Raw genomic sequence first — 27,339 nt, 5'->3', positions numbered from 1 at the left:
AACAGGAAATGCAGCTGGCTCTCCTGCAGTTACCTGGAGCCCTGATCCTCCTCCCCACCATACAGTGCAGCAGGTCTGAGCAAGAGAAGAAAGTGCTCCCAGCCCCTCTGCACACACAGGGGGCAAAGCAGAGTCAGAGCCCCAGCTGGCTGCACTTCCCAACACTGCTTGGGGTATTTCCCTTCCATATGTGTCTGATCAGAAGTTTCCACTCCAAATTAGGCTCTTGAACCTACAAGGTAGAACAGTGGTGAGGCCAATGATTTACTGCTCATTTCATCCAGTATCTCTGGCTATGGCACCCTTTTGTGAACATCTAAAAATCAAAGAAAAAGTGAACCATCCAACAAGGTTTAATTCAGCAAAGACTCCTTGGAAATTGCAGTTTGTGAGCTGGAAAGGAATTGGGAGAGGCAAGCTTGTTACACCAACCTCATGTGATACTCCTGTCCTCGGTACAAACATTTGAGATGCTGTTCACACTATGTTCTTCTCCTGGTTTTTCACAGGGTTCCATGCCTCTAGCTATGTGGGTGACACCACTAGTGGCAAATTTGGTAGGTAACCACCATTCCTGGCTGCAAAGCTCAGATCTTCCCACTGAACAGCCTTTCACCTGGCTGGCAAGGAGGTGGCTCTTTCTTGAGAACAGAGGTGAAAGCACACAGACACTCTGCATCTCCTCATCCCACTAGATGGCTGAAATGCCCAAAATGCGTGCAACATCCCACTTGCATCAGACAAATATTTATGACAAATTCAATTCTTTCAGGAATCTGATGAAAATCAATCTACCACTCCTGTGCAGATTGTTGCTTATGCATTATGCCACAGATCTGGGTAGATTTCACATTCTACATATTTTCTTGAATCAAATTACTGCTGAACTGGCACCAGCTGTTCCCCTCATGTCCTCAAGCACAGGAGTGACCTGAGTGGGACAGTGTCACAGCATCCCTGAGAATGGATGCAGGTCACTGCAGTGACAAGAAACACCTTCCCAAAGGTGCAGACTTCCAGAGCAGTCTTGAGTTGTTCTCGTTTAAACTGACATAGGACCTTTGCTTGTGACTATAAAAGACAGCTCCTCTACCTCATGTTGTTAGTTATAAAACCAGTCACAGGCCCACATAATCCCAACCCAGCAGATGCTGTGTTAACAAGATGACAATTACTAATTAGAAGCAGCATCGCTTGCCAACAGGCAAAGGAACCACACATACACAAAAACTCCCAAAACAGCAAGAAAAACTGTGGCAATAATCTGATAAATTTTGTTACCTGAGAACTAGGCACAAGGGCTTTCCACCAGTGTCCACCTTTCACAAGGTCTACATCACTCAAGGGCATTGACACTTTGCCAATAACACAATGGCGTGAGAATTTGTCAAAATCCACTACAGTTAAAAGCAGAGTTCTTCTCTGGGCTTCTAAAAAGGGGATTTCAAATGTGTACCTCTCCTCAAACACTGGGTTCTGCGTTTTGCGTTTCACTCCAGTCTGCTTGGAGTTCTTCTGATCAGGAAGAAGGCAGATCTTCACATAGGGGTTGGAGTGAGCCATGTCTTGCCTTGAACCATCGTAAGAAATTGGAGGAGGCAGATCTTTAGCCTCAATGACTCGCACTATTAGATAATTATGCAACAGATCATACTGTGTGCTAAAATGCAGCATGCCCAGCTGGTACTTGGACAAGATCTCCTCATCTGTCAAGGAGTCCATGTCATCACTATTTGAGTCAAGAGAATACAGCCTTGGTTCAAATTTTCTAAAATAGTCATCTGGGGTGTAGGTTTTCCGCAGGATAGTTGGCTGAACTATTTCTTTCTTAGCTCCTATTACTCCAAACTCGATGGGTTTGATGTCAATTAGTGGAGAACTTGGCCTCCTTGACTCCAGACCTGAACGAGAGAAACACACAAATACGATTGTTAGGAAGTCCACTACAGCAATTGCAGGGGCACATCAGCTTTGGGTACAGCTACTCAGTGTTTGTGCAGTGCCAGCACACGCTCCACAGTGGGGCTTTTCCCCCTTGCACTGCCAACAATGAACAGCACCCTCAACTATGCTGAAGCACAAGCTTGCCTGCACTTTTCCCTCCCTGTCCATTTGCATGTGCAATTACCATGCTCATGCTTCAGCAAGAAAAACAGGGCTGGCCCATTCCACTGTGCTCCTGCAAAACAGGATGAGATTTTAACCAATGTGCCTTCAACTTGACTTGGCTCCCTGTCTAAAAGATGAAAGAGCAAGCACTACAGTTGGATTTTCTCCCCCACAAGAATCACATTAATGTTGGAAGGACGACCTTACTTGAAATCCGCCGCGTGAGGCTGTAAGTGGACCGTGATGTATCTGATGACGACCGCCTTCTGTCAGGGGAAACATCCTGAAGAGTGGGAGGCAGCTCGCTGATTGTATTATCAGAGTCTCCATCTTTGTCCTCATTTTGGCTGCTTATCCTGTTATAATGAGAGACCTTTGGATGATTCAACCCAGAACAAAGAGCGTATACAGAATAACAACGTGTTCTGGCATTTTGGGGTTGATCTCGGTGCTCATCCCTAGATACTGTGGGGTATCTCCTGACCTATCTGGCAAGGAAAAGGCTGAGCAAATGACTTCAGACCTATGTAAAAAACAGATTATCCACCTTTCTGCCTGTCTTTCAAGCAGAGTTTTATCAGTATTAGAGCATGACACAAGCAGATATAACTCAGATATTGATCAGAAATATTATACTTCTCTCTAAGGAAAAAAATCAAACAAAATCCCCACATAGCTCCAATAGTACTTTCTGCTGAATTCACAGCTACACTTTGGAAGCACAGACTTCACTAGGAATGAACGAGCACAGAAAATCACCATGCTCAGATACTCCAAACCTACCACACACCTCCTGGTAAAATATTGCAGGTTTGCTAGTAAAGTTTCAAAACTTCATCTTACAGACACAATTCATTATGTGCTATTTATTGCCATGCCTTTTAAAATATTTGGCTGGTTTTTATCCACTTCTACAAACCAGATGCAGACAATAATTTTACTGCTCAGGGATCTTGGTGGGAGCAGGGAAGTTGGTGATGCCTGGAAAGTCTGACCTGGAACAGAGAGTAGACAGACCAAAAGGAATAAAACAGGAATTTATTGAAAGAATACACCTTGGGCAGTGCAAGAGCTTGGCCAGGTCTACACTCCAATCAAACCCAAGATGGATCCTGGTCATGAGTTTTCACACTTCTATAAATTTTGGTTCATCTACACATTGGGGTTAATTGTCCAACCACAGCCCCAGGCTATGAAGTCTCAGTCCCCTGCCTTGCCCCCTTCCCTTTGCCGTTGTTTCTGCTTTTTGGGTACCAGGTGTCCTTGATTCTCTAGCTGGGAAGGGATTGTTCTGTCTAACCACCCAGAGAAGAGAACTGACTAACACCTGGTATGAAGTTTCAGACTTACACACTAGCAGCAGAGAATCTGACAACTATAAAGGCTGAAACCCAAGGCATTATGTCCCCCCTAGTGCAGGATCTAAATGACAAAGCAAGTTTTGTAGCATCTTTGAGAAGGCCCCACAGAAGGCTGGCATCACAGAGAAGTCCACACGTAACTCCCCTTTCAGCTTGTTTCAATGTACTTATGTACACAAAAGTTGTTTTTATACAAAAACAACATTCTGGTTAAAAAGCCCAACATGTCACAGCTGCAGTGGCCCCTGAAAGAAGTGAGGATCTCCCAGCTTTGACTGAGAGAAGGGCAGGAGCAGGCAGTAAAACTGCAGGAGGTGAGGTCTGCAGCTGCGTGCTCGGAGGGGAGCGCTGCCGATGGAAATGGAGTCACACACTGGGTGCATGACGTGTGGTGCATCCTGCAAAGCAGCCAGGCCACGAGACAGAAAACAGCAGCAGATCACAAGCAAAGCATCAGCACAAAACGAGCAAACCAAAGGGGAATTCTGTGTGAATTTTGCTTCCAAGCCACCCTTTCTGTGTGCACAACTCAGCTGGGTATAAATGAAATATATTGAATCATTTCCATTAGTAACCAATGACTGGAGCAGAGCAATTCATATATTCTGCAAGAAGCAGTAAACTTGCAGAAAAACCCAACAAGCATTAAAAAAAACAAACAAACCCTCAAAATCAACTTATTCTTATCCAAGCCCACAAAATTCACAGCAGGATCCATGCAAATTTCACCAAGTCAGACTCACACAACTCATTCACACTAAAAAAAAAAAAATAAATCTACTAATAATCAAAACCAAACCCTCTGCTAAAAGGTGTACAATATTTGCACAGTTCTGCAGCCCATTAAAGGCAGTCCAAACTATACAGTTTGATATATAATCAGTACTTGGAACACAAATAGCTTTTTCATGCCTAAATGTAGGTCTACACAATCACAGGTGGCATTTGGATACGCTTGTGTTTGAGAAGCAAATGCACAGAACAAGGCAGGGTGAAAAGGGAATCAGGAAGAGAGGCATTAAGGATGTTCTACAATGGGTAAACGTAATAGTGAGTTAATAACATACAGATGACCTTTAGTAAGGAAATTGCTACTGAGCCACAATAATTTTTCCTCAAATAAACTTTGGCTCTGGTTAAAGCAGCTCTGTTTCTGTTTAATCCAAACCTTTGGAAAGAGGAGTCGTGTCCTGATTTCAATTCAGTCTCACAGTGTGCACTGTTTATCTTTGGGGTTTGTGTAGAATATTCTATAACAAGCATCTCAAACATCTACCCTCCTTCCCAGGCCCTTTCTGCAAGGACCAGGATGCAAGTGCTCCTCATGAAATAACATGAAATTACCATGCACTCAGGTCAATGCAACTGCACTCATTGCAGGAAGGGTTTTTTTTTTCCTTAAACTGCCACTGCAAAAAATTCAGAAAGTGAGAAAAATTCATATTCTCCCACAAGGAAGGGCTTAAACTTGCAGCTTTATCGTCCACTCCTGAATTTCCAGGACAATAAGGTGTCTCAGAGCTGCTAAAGGGAAAACCTAGGGCCAAAATATAAAGGATGGGTCATCAACCACAGGCATTTAGATGTTTGTTCATTCACTAATGCAGACCATAAAAACAGTTTTCTCCTGGGGAGAGAGTAGGAAGATGAGGAAGGTACAAAATGCATTCTGCATTACACCAGTGTCTCATGCCCATGAAGAATAGGCAAGATGGAAAGATCTCAGCTGAAAACATAGATCTATTTTTTAAGATACTTTCAGGTTGCAATCAGGGAATACAATAAATTTATTTGTTCCCAAATTCAATGCATGCATCTAAATGCAAAATAAGGTGACATCAAACCTGTTTTTCATTGTAGGGGTTTCCAGTAAATACAAAATTCCCATCTTCAAAAATAGGAGGGGGAAAAAAAAGCGGGGGGGGGGGGGGGGGTTCAATTGGCATACACAGATCTCTGAGCACCTAAGAACATTAAAAACTTTATTCTAAGAACAAGTACAAACTCTTATTCTGCTGACACATGTAACTCCCGAGATCATTCCCTATATCCAAAAATGCATATAGAGATATAAAAATATAAGATCAACACAGTGAAGACAGAATTCTTTGGTTTCTGAATTCTAAGTCAACACGGGATCATTTCCACCTTAAACATGCACACAAAAAAGCTTGGGTCTCCTCTTTGTCTCAGCAAACAAAATATACCAGATCTGGCTCCTGCTTTTAACTTTCTTTTCCTCTTCATCCTCCAGACCATTGCTGTACTACAGGCTCATTTTCTCCCCCTCTCCCCTCAATCACATCCCTTTGGGTCCTCTACTTCTCTCCTCTGCTCTCTTTGCCCTCCTCACTTAAGTCATTTCTGTGCTCTTTCGCCATTTTCCAGCAAAATCACCCTGGAAGTACAAAGCATTATCACACTGCCTGGCACCACTGAGTCCATGCCAGTTCAAGAGGAGCCCACAGCATTTTCCAGCAAACAAAGATTTACCTCCAACTTATACATTGATGTGTGTCAACAGGCATCCTTAGATATCACAGGTTTGCAATGGTGTCACAGGAGATGGTGACTTCAGTGACCCTAAGGCATAGCAGAGTCCAGGTCTCCTGGCAAAGCAAAGCTACTTCTCTCCTGTGTCCTCCTCTTTGGTGCCTGCTGCCCTTCTCAGGCTTTTCCTCTGGGAACTCACCTTCTCTCAGCACTAGAGCAGATCAGGGAGACCCTAGCTGCACCAAACCACCCAGAGCTGGATGGAAAGATGGATAAATGGCCTGGGCTGGGGTCACAGGGACCCTTCCTAGGGCTGTGAGCACCTGTAGGTGAAGCATAAAGTGCAACATATTTAAGAACTGGGTTGGTTTTTACCAGAGAGTGTTGTCCTCTGCTTATGGCCATTCCAAGAAGTTACTGTAGGGGCTTTCAGATGGAGCAGGACCAGGGGGAAACAGTACAGGCTGGAGAGAGCATTTTATGAGTCCAAAGGTCTCCATGTTCTCTGCCTGTGGCAAAGTGCACCTCATCTGCAAAGCCACCATACATCTGAGATTTGAGATAATAAGAACAGGGCTTCAGCACCCACCTCACCCCTTTAGCCAGACAGAAGAATCCAAGAGTCAAAAACTACACCCTGGTACAATCACTCCACACCCCAAAACACACCACTGCTCAGCACTCCAGGTAAGCTCTGAATCAGCCTTTCACCACAAGCCCAGCTCCCTGCTCCCAAGATATAATTGCTCCTGCACCAATCCTTCCACATCCAATACTGCAACCTCATCACTGTGCTCTCCTGTGCCTGATGCTTTCCTATTTAGCATTGATTTTGTTTCCATTCCCCATTAATTGCAGGTGAATCAGTTTCTGAGCATATATCAGACTCTTAAATATGCTGCTCCACATTTAAAAACCACTCTAACACATCTTGAACAGCTCTATTTTTATTGCTTCAGTATTCATTACCATCTTGTTCTACCTGAATTCAAAAGTGTACATGGACAAGACTGCGATTTAAACATGAGAACATTTATTTCGTGTGCCACCAACACATGAACCCTCCAGAGCTGACACAGAATAACAGCACATACTCACAGGAGTAGATAAAGTTACCTGAGTGCCTCAGTGCCCAGGCACCCAAGTCTGAGCATCACATGATGCACCAAACAGGCCTCTCCTGTGCCAGGTGTTCTGGACATGCTGAAGCCACGTCCATCAAATAGTCTGCTCCACAAAGCCAGCCCAGCCCAGCTGACAAGGCAGCCACTAAAACACCAGAGAGCTCTGCTCCCTTCTTGATTTCACTATTGCCTCCACAGGGTCACCCCTGTGCTGCAGATTCCTGACTGAGAGGGAGTAAAAGAGGGAAGACTTCACTAACTTCCTTTGTAGTGGATTTGCAAACATACTAATCAAAGCTTCAGATAAGACCTGGTCCTGTGGTTCTTTAATGATTTGAGAAGAAATTCTGAAGAGTACTACGGGGTGACACAGGAGATCAAGTTCTGCTAAATGAAACTTTAAATGAATTTCCCCTTCAGAGCACGTAGGAGCTATGCCTTTCATCTGCCTATATGATAACCACCTTCACGCTAGGATAAGTATTTCAAAACAACCTCATCAGCATTTCAGCCAAGTTGAAGTGCTCCAAAGGGTTGGTCCATTTGAAGAGGAAATAGGAGTGAAGATGAAAGGCATCTTTAGAGAAGGGGACACAGCTAAACCAGTTGTCAGCTTGTTATGCCAGCTTACAAAACAACTTCTGTCTTGGCCATCAGAAAAGGTTTTACAAGGACTAACCTTGCTATTTGAGTTAACAGAGCTGCCCTTTTCACCATGCCAGGAGTAGTCTGCATTCCCACCCTCAGGAATGCTCTCTAAGTGGCATCCTCTGAATGTCCCACTGCAATTCATACCAATACTCTCATCACAACTGAACAGTGCTATTCTTTGGTTAAAGCTAGGAAATCATGCATCTAAACTTACAGCCAGGCAGGAGTTTGAGCAGGAAAAGGTCCCAGAATTTCAACTTCATCTTCATTTGTTTGACAACAGCTACAGTCAAAACACTTCTGACAACAATTTCTGCAGGTCCACCGGCACAGCAAGAGATCCGAGATTCGAGCGAGCAGACCCTGGAGCCATTGCAAACCAAAGTACAAGATCACAACCCATCAATAGCTACTGAGAAAAAACACTCAGCTGTATTTGTGTTTGTGTTTCTGTAACAGCACATTAAGAAATATATTTATTTCATCTATACCAACAGACAAGTGCTATGCTGTCACCAGCCCAACCCCACTGATGCCATAACAAGGCAGGAAAATAAGCATTCTCTGCAGGTATTTTCCCTTCTAGTAGAAATGTATTATTATGTAGGTTGGCAAGAGGGTGATTTGCAAAGCACTGTGGCACAATAATATGGTGGAGTAGAAACATGCATATTCCTCCACACACATCAACAATCTATCTAATAAATCAGCAAACATACAACAGAAGGAATTAAAAACAGAGGGTAAGTGAAAGCTTCAATTTAATCCAGCAAGGATCTATTTAATTAACACAGCTACGTGAACACACTTCATCCCTGTAGATGTACCAGTAGTATTTGTACAATCCATACACATGGAGCATCACAGCCCAGCAAACTCGCCACTAAAATGGATTAGCCAGAACACACTATCCTCATGCTTCTGCTCTGCTACCATGATTAATTTAATGAAGAACCTTCAATGATATTTTTCAGAAGAATAATTGACCCAGAAAAGTCTTCCATTTCTTAGGTTTCCATGGTGGCTCTGGCAGCACCACTTGTACCAGTGCTGTGCCAGCTCCCCATTGGAGCAGCAGCACCCTGTGGCCCCATTTCCATGGCATCCCCACAGCCTTCCCCCAACTTCAAAGCTTTGCTTTGAGAGGACCAGAGAGCCAAACCTCAGCTCATCTCCCACCCACACCAGCCCCAACTTCTGCCCTTCATGGGAGGGCTCATTAAGCAGCACAAGGGCACTGCCCTGTGGGCACGATGGGAGACACGCAGCTCCAAGGGCACACACAGCACCTGCATCCAGGGTCACACTGCTTTACAACTGTATGTGACTTTGAAATGCTCCTGAGAAACTGAAGAAATAAAGTGTAGGAGAGATTCTCCACAGTTATTTCCCCAAAATACTCGAGACATTTGCAGTATTCATGAGTGTGGACCATGTGGGGGGGTTTCCTCAGAGGAACCTGATCTGCAGAGAAGACAGAGGAACATGGCTTTTTGCCACAGTAAAACACACATTTTTTTCCATAAACAAAATCTGGGGACTGCAAACCAAAAAATTACCAGCCCAAAATGCAGTACATTACTTATATCTAGGACATCAGTAAAGAGTCAGAAAACACGAGACAATCCCCTCAGGATGGAGCAAGGAGACAGAGCAGGGAGTGAATCATCAGATTAACTCACCTCATTTATTGGTTCCAACTGTCCTTTTAGACATTCAGGATGAAGCAAAGGGGAACAAAATGAAAAAGACAAAAAACAAGTTAGCAATGCTCAAACAACTTTAAATTTTCTGCCATGACATGCCCCAGCCTGGGATGAGTTTGAATTTCTGGCAAGACAGTACCTTGTAGGTGTTAGAGGAAGGAGAGGTCTGACCAGGCATCAGCTTTTGCCATTTCCAATCTGTCCCTACCAAGCTCCTTCTACTCCTCCTTTCCCACAAGCAAAACTCCGAAGCCCGTTCTGAAGCATGAAAATCCTGTTTATTGCTGCTTGCTAATGGGTATCACATGCAACCACTTATTTTGTTTTCTTTAGTAACCTGCCTCTAATTGCAGCAAATACTTGCTGACAGTAAACCATATCCAAATTTTTCATTGGAAAAAAAACCCCAGGCTTTTCTCCACATTCAGCCCCTATCAATGCAATTCAAATGCCAACTCATTAAAGCAACATTTCTAGGAAGGGGTACAGACTGAATACTCTCCATTACACACACATCTCTGGGCACCTTCAGCCTCATCCTCAGAGGTGACTTGAAGAAGACAAAAGATAGAAGTTAAAGGCTTGAGTCCCAAACTCCCATTCAAAAATCTGCACTGCAGCCACCTCCCCCAAACCACAGAGAAAATCTAAAGCAAAGGAAGAAGGCATTACAAACCAGTTTTTTATTCACAAAGACACCCTTGGAACATTATATATATGCATATAATGGACCCATTTCCTTTGGAGACTCACTAGCACTTCTGATGCTTGCTGAAATGTCTTACTTATTGCATACCCCTGATAATGTCTAGAAGTTTCCTATTTGTCCTGACTGTATTTGTATATGGGGAATCTCTAAAAAACCCCAAACCAATACAAAAGCACAGAAAAAAAAATAAAAAAAAACCACAAAAAACAAACAAAAAACCCCACAGAAAACTCCATTCTACTCTTCCAAATGTAGAATTTGGTTCTAGCTTTACGTTCACGACATGACACCAGCAGTCTTTTCTAAAGAAGCCGGGATGCAGAAGTTGCCTTTAGTTCCAAGAACTCTCCCATGGACCATGTTTTGGTGCAAGCCTCCCTTTCAAACTTCTTGAAAGCCAGTGCTTGTCAAAATAGCCAGCACTGTTAGGAGCAGTTGAAAGACAACAAGGGCTGCGGTGCAATGTGACAGGACAGTGATTACAGATACCCATGGGCCAACTGTTTAAGAAAATGCTAAACGGTTAAAAGGGCTTTATCATTCCTTATTAATACACGGTTGCAGCCAAAGCTACAGTGGTTTAGCAGAGCTGCAAGGAGGATATTTAAATCGCTCTAAAACAAAGCGGCTGGATCGGTGCCACAGGATCGAAGGCTGGAGCACACGCCATGCAAAGAGAGGGCTTTTCCAAAGGCCCACGGGGACCCACGGCAGGTTCACATCGAACAGCCCTCCTGGACACCATCACTCACAGCGACGTGAGGCCAGCTCCGTGTGCCACCAGCCCCGAGGGCACACACAGCCATCCCACAGCAGCGTGACACAGCGAGCCTGTGACCGGCCACAAACGGGAGGGCAGGGATAAGAACGGAATATTAGACTGCCGAAGAGGTAAACAAGTCAACAGCACCATTTAGGGCCGAAATGCAGGGGCCCATGAAAGGCAAGCAAACACGACCACCTGTCCACCCACCTCGCTCACAGCAGGCACGAGGGGCAGGGCTGGGGATCCCCGGGATCACAGCAGCTGCGGTGTGCGCAGCAACCCCTGGGGAAGGGCTCAGCCTCCCGGGTCAGGGAGGCACCATCCTGCTCTGCCACGTCATCCCAATTGGCCGAGCAGAGAACAAGGCAGATGGGAGCCTCCAGCCACGAGTGAACCCTCATCAAGGGCGAGGCTGGGAGCAGGGCTCCATCTCCACAACCTGCTGCACGGACCCTGGGTGGGGGTTACCTGCTCCAAGTCAGCAGAACCGCCAATCCCATCCAGGTCCTCAGACCAGTGACAACAAACCACCGTGGCAGTATCCCCAGGGATGCTGCAGCAGGGTGAGATCCTCGCTGGTCACAGACCGCGTTTTGCCCCCGCAGTTACACTCCAAGAAAGGCTCACAAGCTCCATCGGCAGCGGACACCGTAGCCTGGGGACAGCGCGGTCCTCTCAGCCACACATCCCCCACCATCCCACCATGACTGAGACGCCGGAGTGGGAATAACGGGGTGTTAATGTCCCCGCTTTATACCCACGGGCCCCGACGGCCGTACTGCTGAAGGCCTGGCCCCACTCCAGACCCCGCCGGGAGCCCCTCGCCCCTCAGGACACCTCGGGCGGGGTCCACCCGCGGCTGCTCCAGCCCGACTCCCAGGGCAGCTCCAGCAGCATCCCCGCTCCCATCCGCCGGGAGCGGCGGCGGCTCAGCCTCGAGCGGTAGGGGACCGCGGGGACACGGCTGGGCGGGCGGAGGGGACACGGCCCCGCGGGACGGGGGCACGGGTGGGGTCGCTAGCGGGGTCTGTACCAGCGCCCGCCCGGCTGGAGATGCACCCCCCCCCCCCCCCCCCGCCCCCCGCTCTGGTTCATCGCGAACTGGGCGGCAATGGCCGGGAAGCGGGCGGTTCGGGGGTCGCTCAGCGTCTGAACCACCCAACAAAAATTCAGCCCCACAGTGCTGGGAGAGCGCATCCATCACGGCACAGCCCGGGGATCCCCGCAGCCCAGGGCGCCAGCGGCTCCCCCCCCGCAGGACCGTGCCCAAGCTGGGGCGGCCCACGGCATCTCAGTCTGCCCGCGGGGTTCAGCATCCTCCTCCCTCGTGCGTGGCCCTTGTGCGGGATCGGGACGGGCTTCCACGTCCCCGGGGCCATCCCGCTCCCCGAGAAAAGAGAGGCCCGAGGGCTGCTCGCCAACCCCGCGGGCATCCTCTTCTGCCCCGGTGTTTCGCTAGCAACAGCTGCCGGCCCCGCCTGGCCCCTCGCCGGGGCTTGCTGTCGCCTCCGGGAACTCCTCCCCAGAAGTTAACCCGAAGTTGCGCACCCGCCTCCGGCACGGAGCACGGGGGTTCCCCGCCGCGGCACCGCGCCCGTCCCGCAGACGGCCCAGAGACCCCTCCGCATCCCGCGGGGATCACCCCCGGCCCGCCGCTCCGCTCCGCACGCACCTGGATGTACGCCATGGCTCCGCGGGGCTCCGCGGGCACCGCCCGCCGCAGCGCGGCACCGCCCCGGGCGGGGGGACGGGGATGGGGATGGGGATGAGGATGGGGATGAGGATGGGGACGGGGGCGGGCAGCGCCGGCTCTGCCGCCGCGCAGGCACCGGCAGCGCGGGGGCCCCGCCGCCCCCGCGGGCGATGGGGCGGGCGGCGGGCGCGGGGCCGGAGCTCCGAGCGGGCGGGCAGCTCCCGCCCGGCCCGGCCCTGCCCGCGGAGCCTCCGCGGGCCCGCAACAGGTCCGCCGCAGCGCGGGCGAACACTGACCTCCAGAGGGCCCGGCGCGGAAATTCAGGGATGCGAACCCCTCCTGGCCCTCGGGACACGGCGCGGGAGGTGCCGGAGGAGATGAGGCACGGCTGGGCAGGTGCGAGCGGTGGCCGTGGCTGATAAAGCGGTTTCGCAGCAGCGCTTTCCCGCGAAGAGTTCGCTGGATGAGAAGACAACACCTGAGTTTCGAGACAGATGCTGTTGTTTTGTGAGCTTGAATGAACGAAGTCAAAACGTACAAACTCACACCTTCCCCAGCTGAGACGAGCAGCTGGAGCGAGGAGTGAGCTTGTAGCCCACAGACCACAGAGAGCGTCCTGTCCCTGCATTGACGTGCTGGGTCCAGCCAGAGGCAGGGGGGGGAGGGAACGTGGTCCAGCAATGGGCAAATCCCACCACGGGGGTGATTGGAACTGGAGAACTCAAGTAGCAAAACACTCCCGAGGTCAAACTCTTGAAAGGGAAAGCACAGGAAAAGTGGAGATTTCAGCAGTTCTCTGGATCACTACCTTGGTGCCACACAAATTGGAGGCTTCCCAGCATCCTGGTGTAAACAAAGGCTTCTGCCCTCGGTTTTGGAGGAAGTTCTCAGGCTGCACTTCTGGCACCTTCCTGGTACATTGATTCATGCTAAACCCTGGATAGAGGCAGAGGGGCAGCAGCTTTCAGCTCAGCCGAGCTGCACGGTCAAGGCACCTCCCTGACTCACAACAGCTCAGACTCACCACATTCCAGTTTACTGGGATGAGTGGTGAAACATCTGCTCTGGAGAAAGGGACACTACAGCTTCAGATATTGGCCAGCCTAAGAACACTGATGACTGCTGCTCCCTGTGGTAAGGAGGGAGCATCTGGGCCAGGATGTCTTTGGAAAGCTCTTGCATTACTGATCTCATTTAATGGTCCATTTAAGTTCTCATTGAATTCAATGAAAAACTGCCTTGACTTCCGTGGGAAGGGCCATATTTCGAATTTTTTTTAAAAAATGATCTCTTTTTTCCCCAGGGAGAGCAGCTACTGCTTTAGAAGAATAATTATCACAATGGAGATAAGCAAGAAAAAGCCTGTAGTGCTTACTTGTTTCAGTCAGCGTTGAGCATGTGATTAAGTGGTGGTATAAGTTAGTTGTCAATTTTTTGCTCTGAAATTCTTTTAAATTACGCTTCTTTCCAAGTGCCAGTGTTTAAAATGTCAACCTTTACTTTGAATATTGTTGCTCTTTTCCCCACCGCCTTGATGCAGTTTGCAATAACCAAACACACAGATTTTCTTTTTTATTTTTTTTCATGTTGCAACATAATGAGGAGAGAGGCTTCAGTTTTCAGACTGATTTTTTTTTTTTTTTTTTTTTTTTTTACTCCTTAAAGGCAGAATGCTGTGAGTCACAAAACTGTGGCAGGCACTACACAAACATTATGTGCATGTTTGTACTTATTCCTTTAAAAACTTTTACTGAAGAGAAAGATCAAATGCTGCATCAATTCACAGTGACTTTTTTGGCTAGCACACATAAAAATTATGAGCCAAAAGAGAAGAGCAAAAGAAGTTTATATGGGGAGTTGCCAATACTATTGATTTTTACATGAAAGGAATGCCCTCTTTCCCCTTTCACATGCTTTGGTAGCAGCTTGTAGCACAAAGCCATAAGATACACATGCTCCCCTTGAATACTCATACATATACATGCATTTAAGTGCTTTTTACATCATGGCATGAAGGCTTTTAGATTATTTTCTCCCAGCACACACATTCACTAAGCAAGCACAGCTCTAACTCAAGAAATATGACAAGGATTCAAAACAGTAGACAGGTGGTTATTGTAAAATCTAATTTCAAATCTGCATATGGCTGATGCTCTGATTAAGCTCTGCTTCTACAGCACTCAGAATAAACAGATCCATTTGACATGATGACAACATAACCTTTGGATGTCCTTTGCTGTGCACACTCTGTGTATTATAAGACACATTCCATACTTCCCACATGTAATGGCTGTGATGCAGATGGCGAGGCTTGCAAATGCTGGATTTTTAAGCAGAAAACTAGGAAATGAATACTTCTTTTGCAGAATGTGATTTTATGGCAGATTTCTATTCTTACACACTGGGAATAACATCAGCTACATCCAAAGCATGAACTTGAATCATTACAACCAGCCCAGCAATTAGCAAAATCTACCTCCAGCAAATCAGTTCAGCAGCTTCTCAGACAAACCAAACCAGGCATACTGGTATTCAAAATACCATGCCATGCTCAAACCTACCCAAAGACTTTCAGTCTCTTTGTGCCTTGAAGTTAAGAGAAGAGAGCATCACTCTGAAAAAAGTAAAGGAAGCAAAGGAAGGAAATCTGATGGCTATTGCAGAGCATTTTCATTTGAATCCTACTAAAACAGTTGGCAGTGCTTTCTGCTGCCAGGAGGAAGCAAGAAGAACAAAGGCTATACAAGGTAAGATGAGGTGTCTTCCTCTGCTGTTCTTTTGCCAAATACTTATTATCAACACTTGAGCCTCCTGGAATTGACAGCTACCACTCTGCCTAAAAATAAGCTTCTTATCTCCAGATGTTTTTGTAAATGACAAGCAACTGTAGCTGGTGCTTCCCCGCTGCTGTTGGCAGCTGGTAAAGGTCCAGCTTCTCTTGTCATTACAGAATTGACATCAGTTCCCTCTAATGAAGGTATCTGCAATTAACTGTTCAGAACCGTCTCATCTCAAACCAGCAATGTTTGTCTCTTTACGGGTTTCATGGATATGCAGTTTCTTTCCCTGTGTCATTTTCAGACTTTTTTATGCCTTGGGTTTGTACTCTGAAGAGGCAAGTCCAGGGGGTTTATTCTGGGCAACCAGGAGCAGAGCTCTTTTCTACAACCTGTACCCAGGAAAGGCACCACCCCCCCTCCCCACCTCCCCCAGACTTTCAGCAGGAAGGATTAGCTTTGACTGTGCCATAGGGACCTGTATTTATTCTAGCTCTATGACTGACTCAGTGGCAGGGAATGCCTGAAGTGAGCTAGCTGAGCTTTGCTTCCAGCTGATGGCAAAGCTGCAAGCTCAACACTGCTAGCTGCCTCACGTGCAGCTCCCCTCAATCCCAAATTCCCACTGGGCATCATGCCCAAACAGCTCAGTTTGGAGTAGTGCAAGGTTACCCCCTTCTTCTACATCATTCCTGGCGTACTTCAGGGATCAGCAAGAAGCTTGGGCTCCAGCGCCTCTGTCTCAGGCTCTGGTCCCTTGTGGCATGAGAGAGTCACAGCAACTGATCTTGTGCCAGTGATGATGCAGTTTCCAGCAGGAACTGGGCTGACATCAGTGTGACAGACACAGATTCCAGCTAGTGACAAAAAGGGAAGGCGCTATAACCCATTTCCATTACTCACCCAGCCTTTAGTCTCAGCTGTCTCTAAATCAGCCCCTCAACACCACGGACACCCGTGCATCTGTGTGATGGTGGAGTCAAGACTTTTCCAGGCTTCTGCATTGCCTGTGGTCAGCTGCTCTTTAGATTTCATTGCATTTCCCTTCTTCCTCTCTGCAGTTTTCCTAAGCTCTTACTCTTTTAAGGGTTGGCATTACCCACCCCAGGCTCATATCTTGTCACATCTCCCTGACCCAAGTCACACGCGTGGCCAGGAAGAACTGGCTGGTGCTGCACCCTGGTAAACTCTCCTCTGCTTCACTTCACAAACAGCCTCTGCTGATTCTGCATCTTGCAGCACCTCTGGGTTATTAACCAGCCACCTGGCAGCTCCCTAAATGGCAACATCAGTGAAAGCACATTTTTCTCTTAAGTCTTCAGATAAAGCAGTTAAATTTGATCTAAAGTTCCTCACATTCTCATTGCCTTATATAATTTTTAATGACCTTGCCTATACCACAAAAAATTACAGCTACTTTTTTTTTGAACTCACACACTTTCTAGTTTCTCTTTAACATACACTCTGGCAGGGAACTGAATGACACAGCATAATCTGCTAAAGCCTTTTCTATAGTAAACAGAGATAAAACACAGCCAAAGGGCATGCAGGCTCCGAGGAAGCAAGCAGCATATGTTATTGTACCAAGCACTCCAGTCCAAGTTCCTGCTCAAAGGAAAGCTGTCCAGGAGGGAGCTGTCATGCCCAGTGAGGTCATGCTCCATTCCAGCACGCTGACCACGGCCCAGCACTGGGGCTGGCACAGTGTCACTTGTGCGAGCTGAGTGTCACCAGCAGAACGTGTTGAAGGGACATGGTGACTGCTCGGTCAGATGTATAAATACAAATTTGAGGTTGTGTTCTTTCAACGACCTCGTTTGCAATAAAGATGGGACCTCTGTGACCTGTGACTCAGTGGGGGACAGAGCCTGGAGGAGGCACAGTGCCTCTGAGACTCTTCTGCTTTGGAACTCACTCCCTGCATTGAGGCCAGAAAAGCTTGGATACGGCAGGCTTTGGGTCAGGCTAGAGTATTTTCAGACTTCCGAGGAGAGAACATTGTATTTATAGGGAAGTTTAGTTCTTCAGTTGCTTTTGTAATTCATTTTGTTTATGACTGGTTCATTCAAGCTGTAGGGCTGAGGAGTTAGCTGCTAGATTTCTTTTCCAGGCTCACATTTCTAACTCTTTGCAGACATAGGACAGAGCTATTTTTGTAATATAAATCATTACAGAGAGAATATCTCACAGTCCCCACTGAAGCAAATTCCTAAGGAAGAGAGTTCTATTTTAGAAGTAAATTTCTATTTCATATTTGTTTTTAATTTAATGACTGAGAAACAAGGAACATCAGTCTGAAGCCAAGCAGTGTCTCCATTTCTCAGGAAGCCAAACTCAGTGGAATGGGAGTCACTTCTAGCAAGAGGAGCTGGGTAGGAGCTGCAGATGTAGCTTCCCATGCCCTGGGGGATTGAGGGTGATCCTGGTGAAGGGGCTGAGCAAACGGGGACAGAACCTAGGCTTCAAGGTGACACAACTTTAAAGATACTCAAGATACTTTCAGTGCCCACCTTAAAAAGTGATATAATATCTTCTAAAAAGGCCAGAGCATGTGATTTTATAGAATAAGGCAAACACTGCCTCAACATCATCTCTCTCGGACTCAGGGACAGAGTTGTAAAATAAATGTTGAGAGCTTTGGTTGTGTTACAGGCTCGTGGATGACTTATTTTAGAAGAGCAGTCTCATCCCCTGGAAGTTGTTTGAATAACTGTGCTATGACTCTTCCCATTTAATTCACACTAATTTGGCAAGTCACAATTAATATTCATAGGTGCATCAAAAACTACATCAAATCTAGAAAGTGGACATGGAAGGAATAAGAATGTACAGGTTCATTCTTTCCAGCAGTGGCTTAAAGATGTAAATTAACACAGAAACAGATGTGGTCAAGCACACTTTCTTCTACTGAAACAGCAAGGCTTTACAACTGAGCCCTGGGCCATACAGCTGTGAAATATAGGAAAAGTTATCAAAACCATTTAAATATAGCTAGTAAGAGAAAAGCTTTTAAAATGTGAAACAAATTAACAAAACAGAAAAATAGAGATTGCTTAAAGCTTTTGGAAAAAAAAGCAATATCAACAGCAGCAAAACTTCTGAGCTGCAAAGAACAGCTACAAGCACATGTTCAGGATCATTCACCTGCAAATACCAAATCATGATTTGCAAAACTATGCCCAAGATAGCTTCAGAATTCAACAGGTTCAGAAGGCCATGACTGTTTTTATGACAAAAGGTTCTGTTTCCACTCATCTCTTCAAAGTAGCAGAGACCATTACATCTGGTTTTCCCATTTTGCACATCTCGTTAAGCAGATGTCTAAAGTCCTGTATCAGTGCAGTAGAGCTAAACTTGGTGGGTTAAAGGAGTATTTTGCATTCTAAAGCGCTGCAGTGCTGTAGCTGAGAAATAAATGGAATTCCTGGATATTTCTGCCTTGAAAGGACCCCGGTTCTACCTGTCTGCTTCTGTTGTTGAATTCCTTCCCTCCTCCCCTTCTATGCATTTACCCTGTAGCATTTTCAGTGGGACACAGCTCTGCTGAGAAGGGAGGCTACAAATCCAGCTAAATGCAATCAGTATAAAGGAACTGAGACATTTCCAAATTAAAATTTCCTTCTCACAAGTAACCTCTACTTTGGACATTAATGGAAACCAAAATCACTACACAGAGAGCAACACACACTGTGCTCTCTGCCATTCAGAGCCGAGCTTGGAAGGCAAATGTGTTTTCATCACAGACTGGAGCAGGCTCCTATGCAAAAGTCTGCTAAAATCCAGGTGATAATATTCTTTCTTGCTGCTGGGAGTTCGCCTGGGTGTCTGACTGAAAACCCTGCTCTTACAGATCAGATGGGAACACTTTGGATCTTGGGGCTGCTCCTTATATTACATAGGTAGCAGCACATTATGTTCCTCCCCCATGATGTGCCCAGTAACTTCCAATTGATGGAGCAATGCTGTCAGGGAAGATGTCCCTGCTCCTGAGCAATGTCTTGGTGTGGGTCCAGCTCCACCCTGCACCTCATCCCACTGTGCCAATAGCTCAGTCTGTGTCACCTGCCATGATGGGTGACAAATTATTTCCACTGGCCCCAGCAAAGCAGTTTATATGAGTCAAGGATTGCCTTGGCCCTCTCCCAAGGCTGGAAGCTTACTTGTCCTCCTCCCTGCAGCATCCCCTTTACATCACTGGACTGGGGACCTCATTAACAACACAAATAAGTTCCCAAGCAGAAAAGGGACAAGAGTAAATCTGATCTCATCCCGGCTTCCTCCCCCACTGGAAGAACGGGAGCGGCTGTGGCCAGCACGTGACTTCCATCTTGTCCCCATTCCACAGGGATGCCATTGAAAGGTTATGAAAATACTGTACAGGAGAGAGAAAGGAGGCATCCATCTGCTCCCTTCACTGCAAGGCTCCCTCTGTGAGCCTGGACCAGGGAGATCTGCTGAAAACAAACCCTAGGTGCTCTCGAGGGGCTAAGATGTGCCAGCGCAGTCAGGACAGCATATTCTGGTGTTAGCAGGGTTCTGTGTTCAATCAGAGAAGCTGCTTATTCATTCAAAATTAATCTTCTGCTCTGCAACTTGAGCGTTTCTGGGGTAGCTGTGTTTGCTGACCTCTGAGAGTGAGCAGTTTTATACAAATAAAATACCTGTGCACTTCACATACAGTTACTCTAGTGCCAGTCAGGCAAACAGATACTCAAACTGCTGCACTGCCAGAACCCTTTGGAATGAAAGTCTCATTATGAAGGTCTTTATAGACCAAAGAGATATACTTCACCACAGAACTGACCCTTTTTCACAGTCCCTGCAGCTGCTGGAGACAGGTAACCAGAACTTTCACCAGCTGACATTTCAGAAGGCAGGAAGCAGGGCTCACACCACATCTTACACAAGAGTTACAAGCCCTGACAGCTTTGGCTGAAGAGGTTCATGCAAATCCTCCAGTTTTCCCTCAGAAACACTGTCATGTGTCCATTGAGGGCTAACTCTTCTGATGACCATCCAGGTAGTGACCACGTTCCCCTGTCCCTCCTTGCAGTGTACTTGCTGTGTACAGTGTACCCTTCTTATCCCTTTCTCCCACCATCTCTCCTCCAGCTTGTCTCTGTCGATGTCTCTATTGCCATTCTAAGTTAGACACTAATCTCATCCAACAGCATCTCATTATAATTAGCTCTTAATTGCCACTTAACACAGGGACCATTTTGGAAGGCCATAACAATTCTTCCTTGAGGAACTGAGTGTTAAAAGCTCGTTATGTGCCCCTATACACCCTTGGGTAATGAAAACTATTTCAAGGGGCAAATTTAAATCACTGCTGTGCACACAAGCTCTGCACACTAGATTTATAAGGTTTCCTGGAGCACTAGTAGCATTTTCAAGGAGCAAACCACAGCAGTCAGTGTTTTGCTACCAGTCTCCCTCTGTCCCTCCCTCATGCACTCACCATGTCTGAAAGTCATGTCATGTAACTGAAAGTGGGAACATTTTAAGAAGCACCTGTAAAATGCAAGGGGTTAATGTCAAAGTAAAGCTTCATTGCTGCTGCTCTGCTGGAACTGCCCCCAGCCAGATGCAGCACATCATGAAGAGTCTGCATTTCAAGGCAGCAGCACTGAAAGAGCCAAGAGATAAACAGACTGTCAGACAAAACTCATCCTTACGCACATACAAAGCTTCAGCCAAGACTTCCTTCATTCCTGAACAAGTCAGACTCCTGAGAGATTTGGAAATGGACAATTTGCCAAATTCTTATCAAGATCTCCAGGGTTCCCACAGCAGAAGTTACAACTGAGTGCCAGTTCACTTTATGTAATCATCCATCTGCCAGGGCAGCAGTGAGGAGACAGAGAGGCCTGATGCTTCTCAGGCACTGCCCCATCCACACTGTTCCAACAGGCAGTTCAGTGACTGCTCACAGCACTCTGGAAAACACCACACTGAAATAAAAGGGGAGAGATGGGTCTGTTGCTTTCTCACAGTCCGCTGCTGCTGTTCTCCTCCCCTCTCCCCCTTTTTTTACTATTCACATGTCATTATTTTTGGTAGGGCCTGAATGACTGCTGAGCTCAAGTGGCTTCTGGGGAAAACATACAGGCTCCATGCAGAAATAATTTTTGGAGAAGTGCCCATGATTCACACTCCCTATGACTAGCAAGTTTCTCTTTTTTGAAACACACTTCAGTAAGCTTCCAACAGGGCATGATGGAAAGAGATGCTCAGAAGACACACTCACACCCTTATAAAATCACCTCTTGGGTAGCAGCCCCTTCACCAGCAAACAGACCCAGAGGTGAGAACTGCACAAAATTCAGGGTTCCTGAAAATCCCTCCTGTAGAAGCCAAGCCTGCACGGCCAATTTAAATGAAGAAAAAGTCTGTAATGTGCCTGTTCATTTGTTTTTATGCCTAAACGTGGTCCTAGGAGAACTTCCAAGAAGCAGTAGGAATATATTCCTAAATGCATTGCGCAGCACAGAGAAGTCTTTTGCAACAGAAATAGAGGAATGACTCATTTCCTCTGTAGTGGCTGCTCCGGCATTTCACTTGCACAGGCAGTGGAGCAGTTCCCTGTGCCATGTCAGGAGGAACTGGGAAACTCAAGAGCAGTTTCCAGCGTGTGTAAACCAAACTGAATTTTTACTTGCCTTCCAAACCAGTGATCCCTGATTGTCATCTGGCCGAGCACAGGAGGCAGATTGGCAAACTGCACCGAAACACTCCCTCTCTCGATGGGAGTTTTGTATTTCACCATTTTAATTTTGCACAGGCTTAAACCCTGAAAGAGAGAGCCAAGAGTTGCCTTCTCTGTTGCCCTCCCCTGAAGCAGTACACACATGGATTTGCCAGTGAATTCAACTCCAAGTTTCTCTTCTCCCCTACTTGAAACTAAAAGGAGTGGACTGAAATTGCTGGGGAGAAATGGGCTACTGGCTGGACTGCGCCACAGTTCTTCCTGTTTCTACAGCTATTTGTTTTCAGTCAGTACAGTTGCTTCTCAAAGCAATTTTTTCACTTTCTCCCCTGGGAATCCATGATAAATTTTTGGTAATTTTTGGTAACTTCTTTCATTTGATAGCTGGTAATCATCACAGCACTATCTCCATCAAGCCTGTCTGCTCATTTCCTTACATCCTCTTTTCTCCTCCCCCTCCCCCAGATTATCGTGGGGACTCTGTGGCAGGGATAAAAGGCAATAGACAATCACAAGTATCATGAAATCACTGACAAACTCTTGCCACATCCAGCCCAGCCCAGAGACATGAGTATCCTCTATGCACTCTGTTCACATTTTTTCAGGGGTTTGATGGTGGGGTTTTTGGTGTTTTTTGGGGGGTTGGGGGTGGGGGAGTAACTCCTAGGGGTGTTAAGGAAAGCAGCTTGTCATTGGAGTACACCAAATTCTTCAGAGTTTCTGAATCACCACTGCTATCCTTTAAAAGGAAAGAAAAAACAAGGCTTAACACAGAGCCTGGTACACGATGACATTTGATGCACACACGTTGGTAACAACCTTTAAGCATTTTGCATATAAATCGTTACTTGAAGCCACAGGCTGTTTACAGACACAGAACACACATTACCTATATAGCTCTGCTGCTGATCTCTTATGAAGCACTTGCAAATATGCCAATTCTTCGTTACTTATTTAAAATAGGACACTGAAGGCAGATGCACAAGAGCAGAGGTAGTCTCCTAATTAGCCACCTCACGTTTGAGAAACCCAGACACATCTATCCGTGGTCAGCCTTCCATATCCTGCTTATTTTAGAGCTGGGAGCTACTTCAGCCTCTCCAGTAAGCACAGCACTGTGCTCCAAAGCATCAGCAAGCACTGAAGGAGAATTCTTGTGCTATAAGGGGGGCCAGTCCTTATCCCTTCCTCAACCACCAGCTTCCCAATGCTATAGGCCCATGAAAAGCAGGATTGGCTGCTCTTCTGGCAGCCACTGAAATAATGTCACTTACCTCAGGGAAGACTGACCAGGCAGACATTTAAATAAGTGACAAGAAATAAACCAGGAAATAAAACAAGAAATAAACCTGGAACAGGAAATTTCCCATGTCTGAAATCTTTTGGAGCCTTATGAAAATGGGATGCACAAATAAGACTCCATTCCCTTCCAGACAGCTTTAACTTGCATTAGCAGTATTTAATTAGCAAATCACTGCTGACTTTGGCTGCATTACAAGGAAGTATTTGCACAAGGATAGAAAGATTTTAAACAATTTATCCGATGAGTTGGATGCAAACAGGCTTTTCTTTAAACACTAAGCATGCAAGTCCTTAGGCCAGTGAATTTTTTGTTAATAGATTTATCACAAAAGGAAAGTACTGTGTTTCTTTCCTGTTGAATATGAACTCTGGCTTCAAACAGAGAAATATCTTCAGAGCAAGGATTGAATGGAGACCAGAGGATGGCTATTGCTTTTAAGGAAGCCATTAATAAGAGATAATGTTATTAGAGGTGAAGTTCTAAATACATTTTCAACATGCTGACTTGGGTGGCTGAGTGTCGTTACTAAATGTTGACATTTTTCCCGACTTTGCCAGCAAGAAGCCTGTTAGCCACACTGTGCCAGCAACTGCTGCCCCTCTCACAGGAGCAGCTCCTGCAAGATAAAGGCAGGCAGACAAAGTCCTGGAGAAAGCCACTTCCAGCCTGGCTTTGATTCAATGATTTAAAAGTTCAGGGTCTTTGCTTTTATTTCATTAATAGGGAACACCAGCACAAGCCACGTGTATAGTTTTTGCATCTTACCAAAGACTGACAAAGGACAGGTAATTTGCTGGCCCATCCACAAAACTCCTGCTGGCTTCAGCAGGACTTTTCCCATATTTAATAAAAGCATGATCTACATGGTTTGAAACAGAGACGTATCTGGACATGCCATGCTGAAGGATCACACCATACTGTGAAAAGAAATCCTTGCTTTTCATCAGGCACCAGCAAGAGCAGTTTTGAAGCAACCCAACACTGGAGCCAAGGAAACAAGAAATCTAAGCAAGCCAACCACAAACCCCAGCACGCTCCATTTCAGAAGTCAGCACCACCACAGACGGTGCCAGCCATGCTCCACTCTCTTCTATCTCTCCTCCACATTCCTCTGCACAACTCCCAAGGTGTGGACTTCCTGCTTTTCCATCATTTTGTCACTTTAGTAGTCTCCTCCTAAAGAGCACATAAAGCTGCCAATTACACTCCTGTGGCTGCTGGTAGCATTAAGTGAAAAAAAGGCAACAAGGAATTTAAATCTTGAGGCACAAATGCTTTAACACGGTTGTTTATTATTACAGTGAAATATTCAAATAAAACCACCAACATTTTATGGAAACAATAAAAGTGCAATTGTAGTTTGGAATTAAATAGAAATGAATTTATAAACATTTGATTAAAAAGGGCTGACACTTTGAACCTATAAACACTTTTAAAAAACCAAAACAATAGCAGCTGAACACTTCAGTTTTATCTTTGGTCTTATGATTAACCAGCAATAAATTGTTGTACCAGGCATGTCCATTACAGATACTTAAAATTTACATAACTCCACAGAGATTCAAAATCAAAAGAGGAATGTTTGCATGATATTTGGTCAAATAAAACATAATGCCTTTGAGAAACAGACAGCATTTTTCTATACAACATGAAATTACATGTATGAATTTTGGTACTGTAAATCAACTTAATTCTCTTGCACGTGTGACTCCTCTTCCCAAACAACATTCAATAAAAACAATTTCATTTGTACAGTCTTTGCAAAATTAGGTTGCAGGGAAGAGAACCCACGTTAGTGCTAAATAACAGGCTCTTTTTTCTGTGTTTGTGTTTCTGTTTACATACACACACACAGGCAACCCTACTGAATCCATGGTACATTATAACAGCTACAGCCTTAGCAAACAGGTATTCATAACTTTTTTGTGTATCCACGGGCTGGGAGAGGAGGAAGAAGGCAAAAGGACCACAGGATTACTCATATGGGTCAAGTTCTCTGTACACATCCCTGCAGATAAAGCCCTGTAACAGCTCCAGCACTCAGCAGGTACCAGTGCTGTCATGTTTCTGTGGAATAAGATGAATGCTGTAACAGAAACCCAACTTCTCTCAGCTCCTTTCATCAATCGTATTCATGAATGCATGCTGTAGAGCAGATAAGGAGAATACATTTAAAATCTCAGTTGTACACCCAAGCCACCAAGTGCACACACATTGCCTCATGGCAGGATGCCCCCTCACTTCAAGAACACTCACCCAAGCTTAAGGTGAAAGCAAACACACGCATCATGAAAACTCCATCATGAACTCAAAACATGCCCTGATGAGCAAACACTCGCACTGAAGATCTACCTGCATAGCTAATGAACTGAGGGCTTGCCTCACTTTTTACCCTGATGGACTCAACTGCTTTGGAAATATTGTCAAAATAAAACCCACTTAAATCTCTTTACCCTACACTCCAAATCCACCTGCTTTCAATAGATCTCCAATTTTACCCCATGTCCTTTGGCTTGTTTGCAGTGCATCTTCACTGAGAGTTTACCATCATTGTCACTCACTCCTCAGCCCAACTTTCATTTCCTAAACTATTTACATTCTTCACCATCTCTTCTTGTCATATATTTTTCCAATGCAATTCTCTTCTCCTGACCTTACTACATTTTAGTGAGGAAGTCCTTACCAAGTCCACTACAGGTTTCCATGAATTGTGGCAATACTGAACAAATGCACATCCCTTTCCAGAGAAAAGATCCCTTTTCAGAGACAGGGATGCAGTGATATAAACAGACAGACAGCTGACTGAAGTGATCACGATGCCAGAATTAACAGCTCAAGGGTTTTCATGTCCAGAGTTCAGACAGCCACAATATCCTAGGCTAGCCACCTAGCTCTTCTAGTTCTTTGGGCAAAAGATTCAATGGCTTTGATTGCAGAATAGCATCTTATTTTAAATACCAAGAAACACAAGCCCACAAAAATAGTACATACCATGGTCTGCTACAAAAAAACCCCAAAACAACAAAAACCCCACCAACAACCCAGAAACACCAATGTAGCTGACTTAGTCTTAAATACCATGTGCAAAGAACATTTGATCAATTCTACCTATAAATACATTATTTGTAGTTGTAGAAAGAAGCACAGTGCTTCGAATACAAAAATAACCCAGCTTGTGGGTGTGACCTATGCCATAATTATCTGAAAATATGACTGCAAGAGCAGTTAAAGAAGTAGGCAAACATCTGCCTAGGGAGTGTTTCCATTTAGAAAGATTGGTTTGTATAAAGCTTAATGGATTTTGAAAATGTTTGTTTCATGTTCTGATGCACAGAACTGTGAGTAAAGGCACACCAATACATCAGAGAGGAAGAGCAGGTTAGTAACTTCAGACTATCCTAAAGCTTCTCAGAAGTTACACTTGGTCCTTCACATTTTGAGAGTGCTCACTCAGGACACAGCATTGCAGGTAATAAGGCACATGGCTCAACTTCCCGAGCATCAGCAATTTAGCAACACATCTTGGGGCTTAGTAAGTCAAATACTTGAGCAGGTAACCAAATAAAGCAAGGATTTGAAATTCTGAATTTTCTGGCACACCTGCAGTAGTAGCTAAGGACATCTGCAAACCTGTCTGCATCACAACTCAACAGGTTATTCCAACAACTGGGACATAACCAGACAAACGTGGCAATTATCTGCCTGATATTTATACTCAGAGGACACAAGAATCTGCAGCCCACGAGTGCCACTGTACCACAAATCAGTGCTAAATACTTCTGAAGTACCCTGAAATATTTCACTTCCTTCGCCCCAAAACAAAATAACAATTTGCTATAGTACAGCACTAGAAAATCCCATCAAGGTTATTTGATTCAAGCACTAATACAATCAGATAACTGGTTAGGCAGTCATCCAAAAATCCCACCAAACTCCTA

At 45.6% G+C, this 27,339-nt stretch overlaps 1 protein-coding gene across 1 annotated transcript in view; it reads right to left on the bottom strand.

The window, feature by feature from the left end:
* Positions 1-12,606, bottom strand: part of SYT17 (synaptotagmin 17) — a 34,874-nt gene extending 22,268 nt beyond the window's left edge. The window contains exons 1-5 of the mRNA XM_062503728.1: positions 12,592-12,606; positions 9,421-9,438; positions 7,953-8,101; positions 2,317-2,465; positions 1,282-1,901 (exon numbers count right to left, since the gene is read on the bottom strand). Coding sequence (XP_062359712.1) covers positions 1,282-1,901; positions 2,317-2,465; positions 7,953-8,101; positions 9,421-9,438; positions 12,592-12,606 — 951 coding nt within the window. The remainder of the gene's footprint in view (positions 1-1,281; positions 1,902-2,316; positions 2,466-7,952; positions 8,102-9,420; positions 9,439-12,591) is intronic.
* Positions 12,607-27,339: the final 14,733 nt, after the last annotated feature.

Source organism: Cinclus cinclus, chromosome 16 (assembly GCF_963662255.1).
Source record: "Cinclus cinclus chromosome 16, bCinCin1.1, whole genome shotgun sequence".
Taxonomy (NCBI): domain Eukaryota; kingdom Metazoa; phylum Chordata; class Aves; order Passeriformes; family Cinclidae; genus Cinclus; species Cinclus cinclus.
Note: the sequence above shows the minus strand (reverse complement) of the source record. Positions and strands in the feature narration are given on the sequence as shown.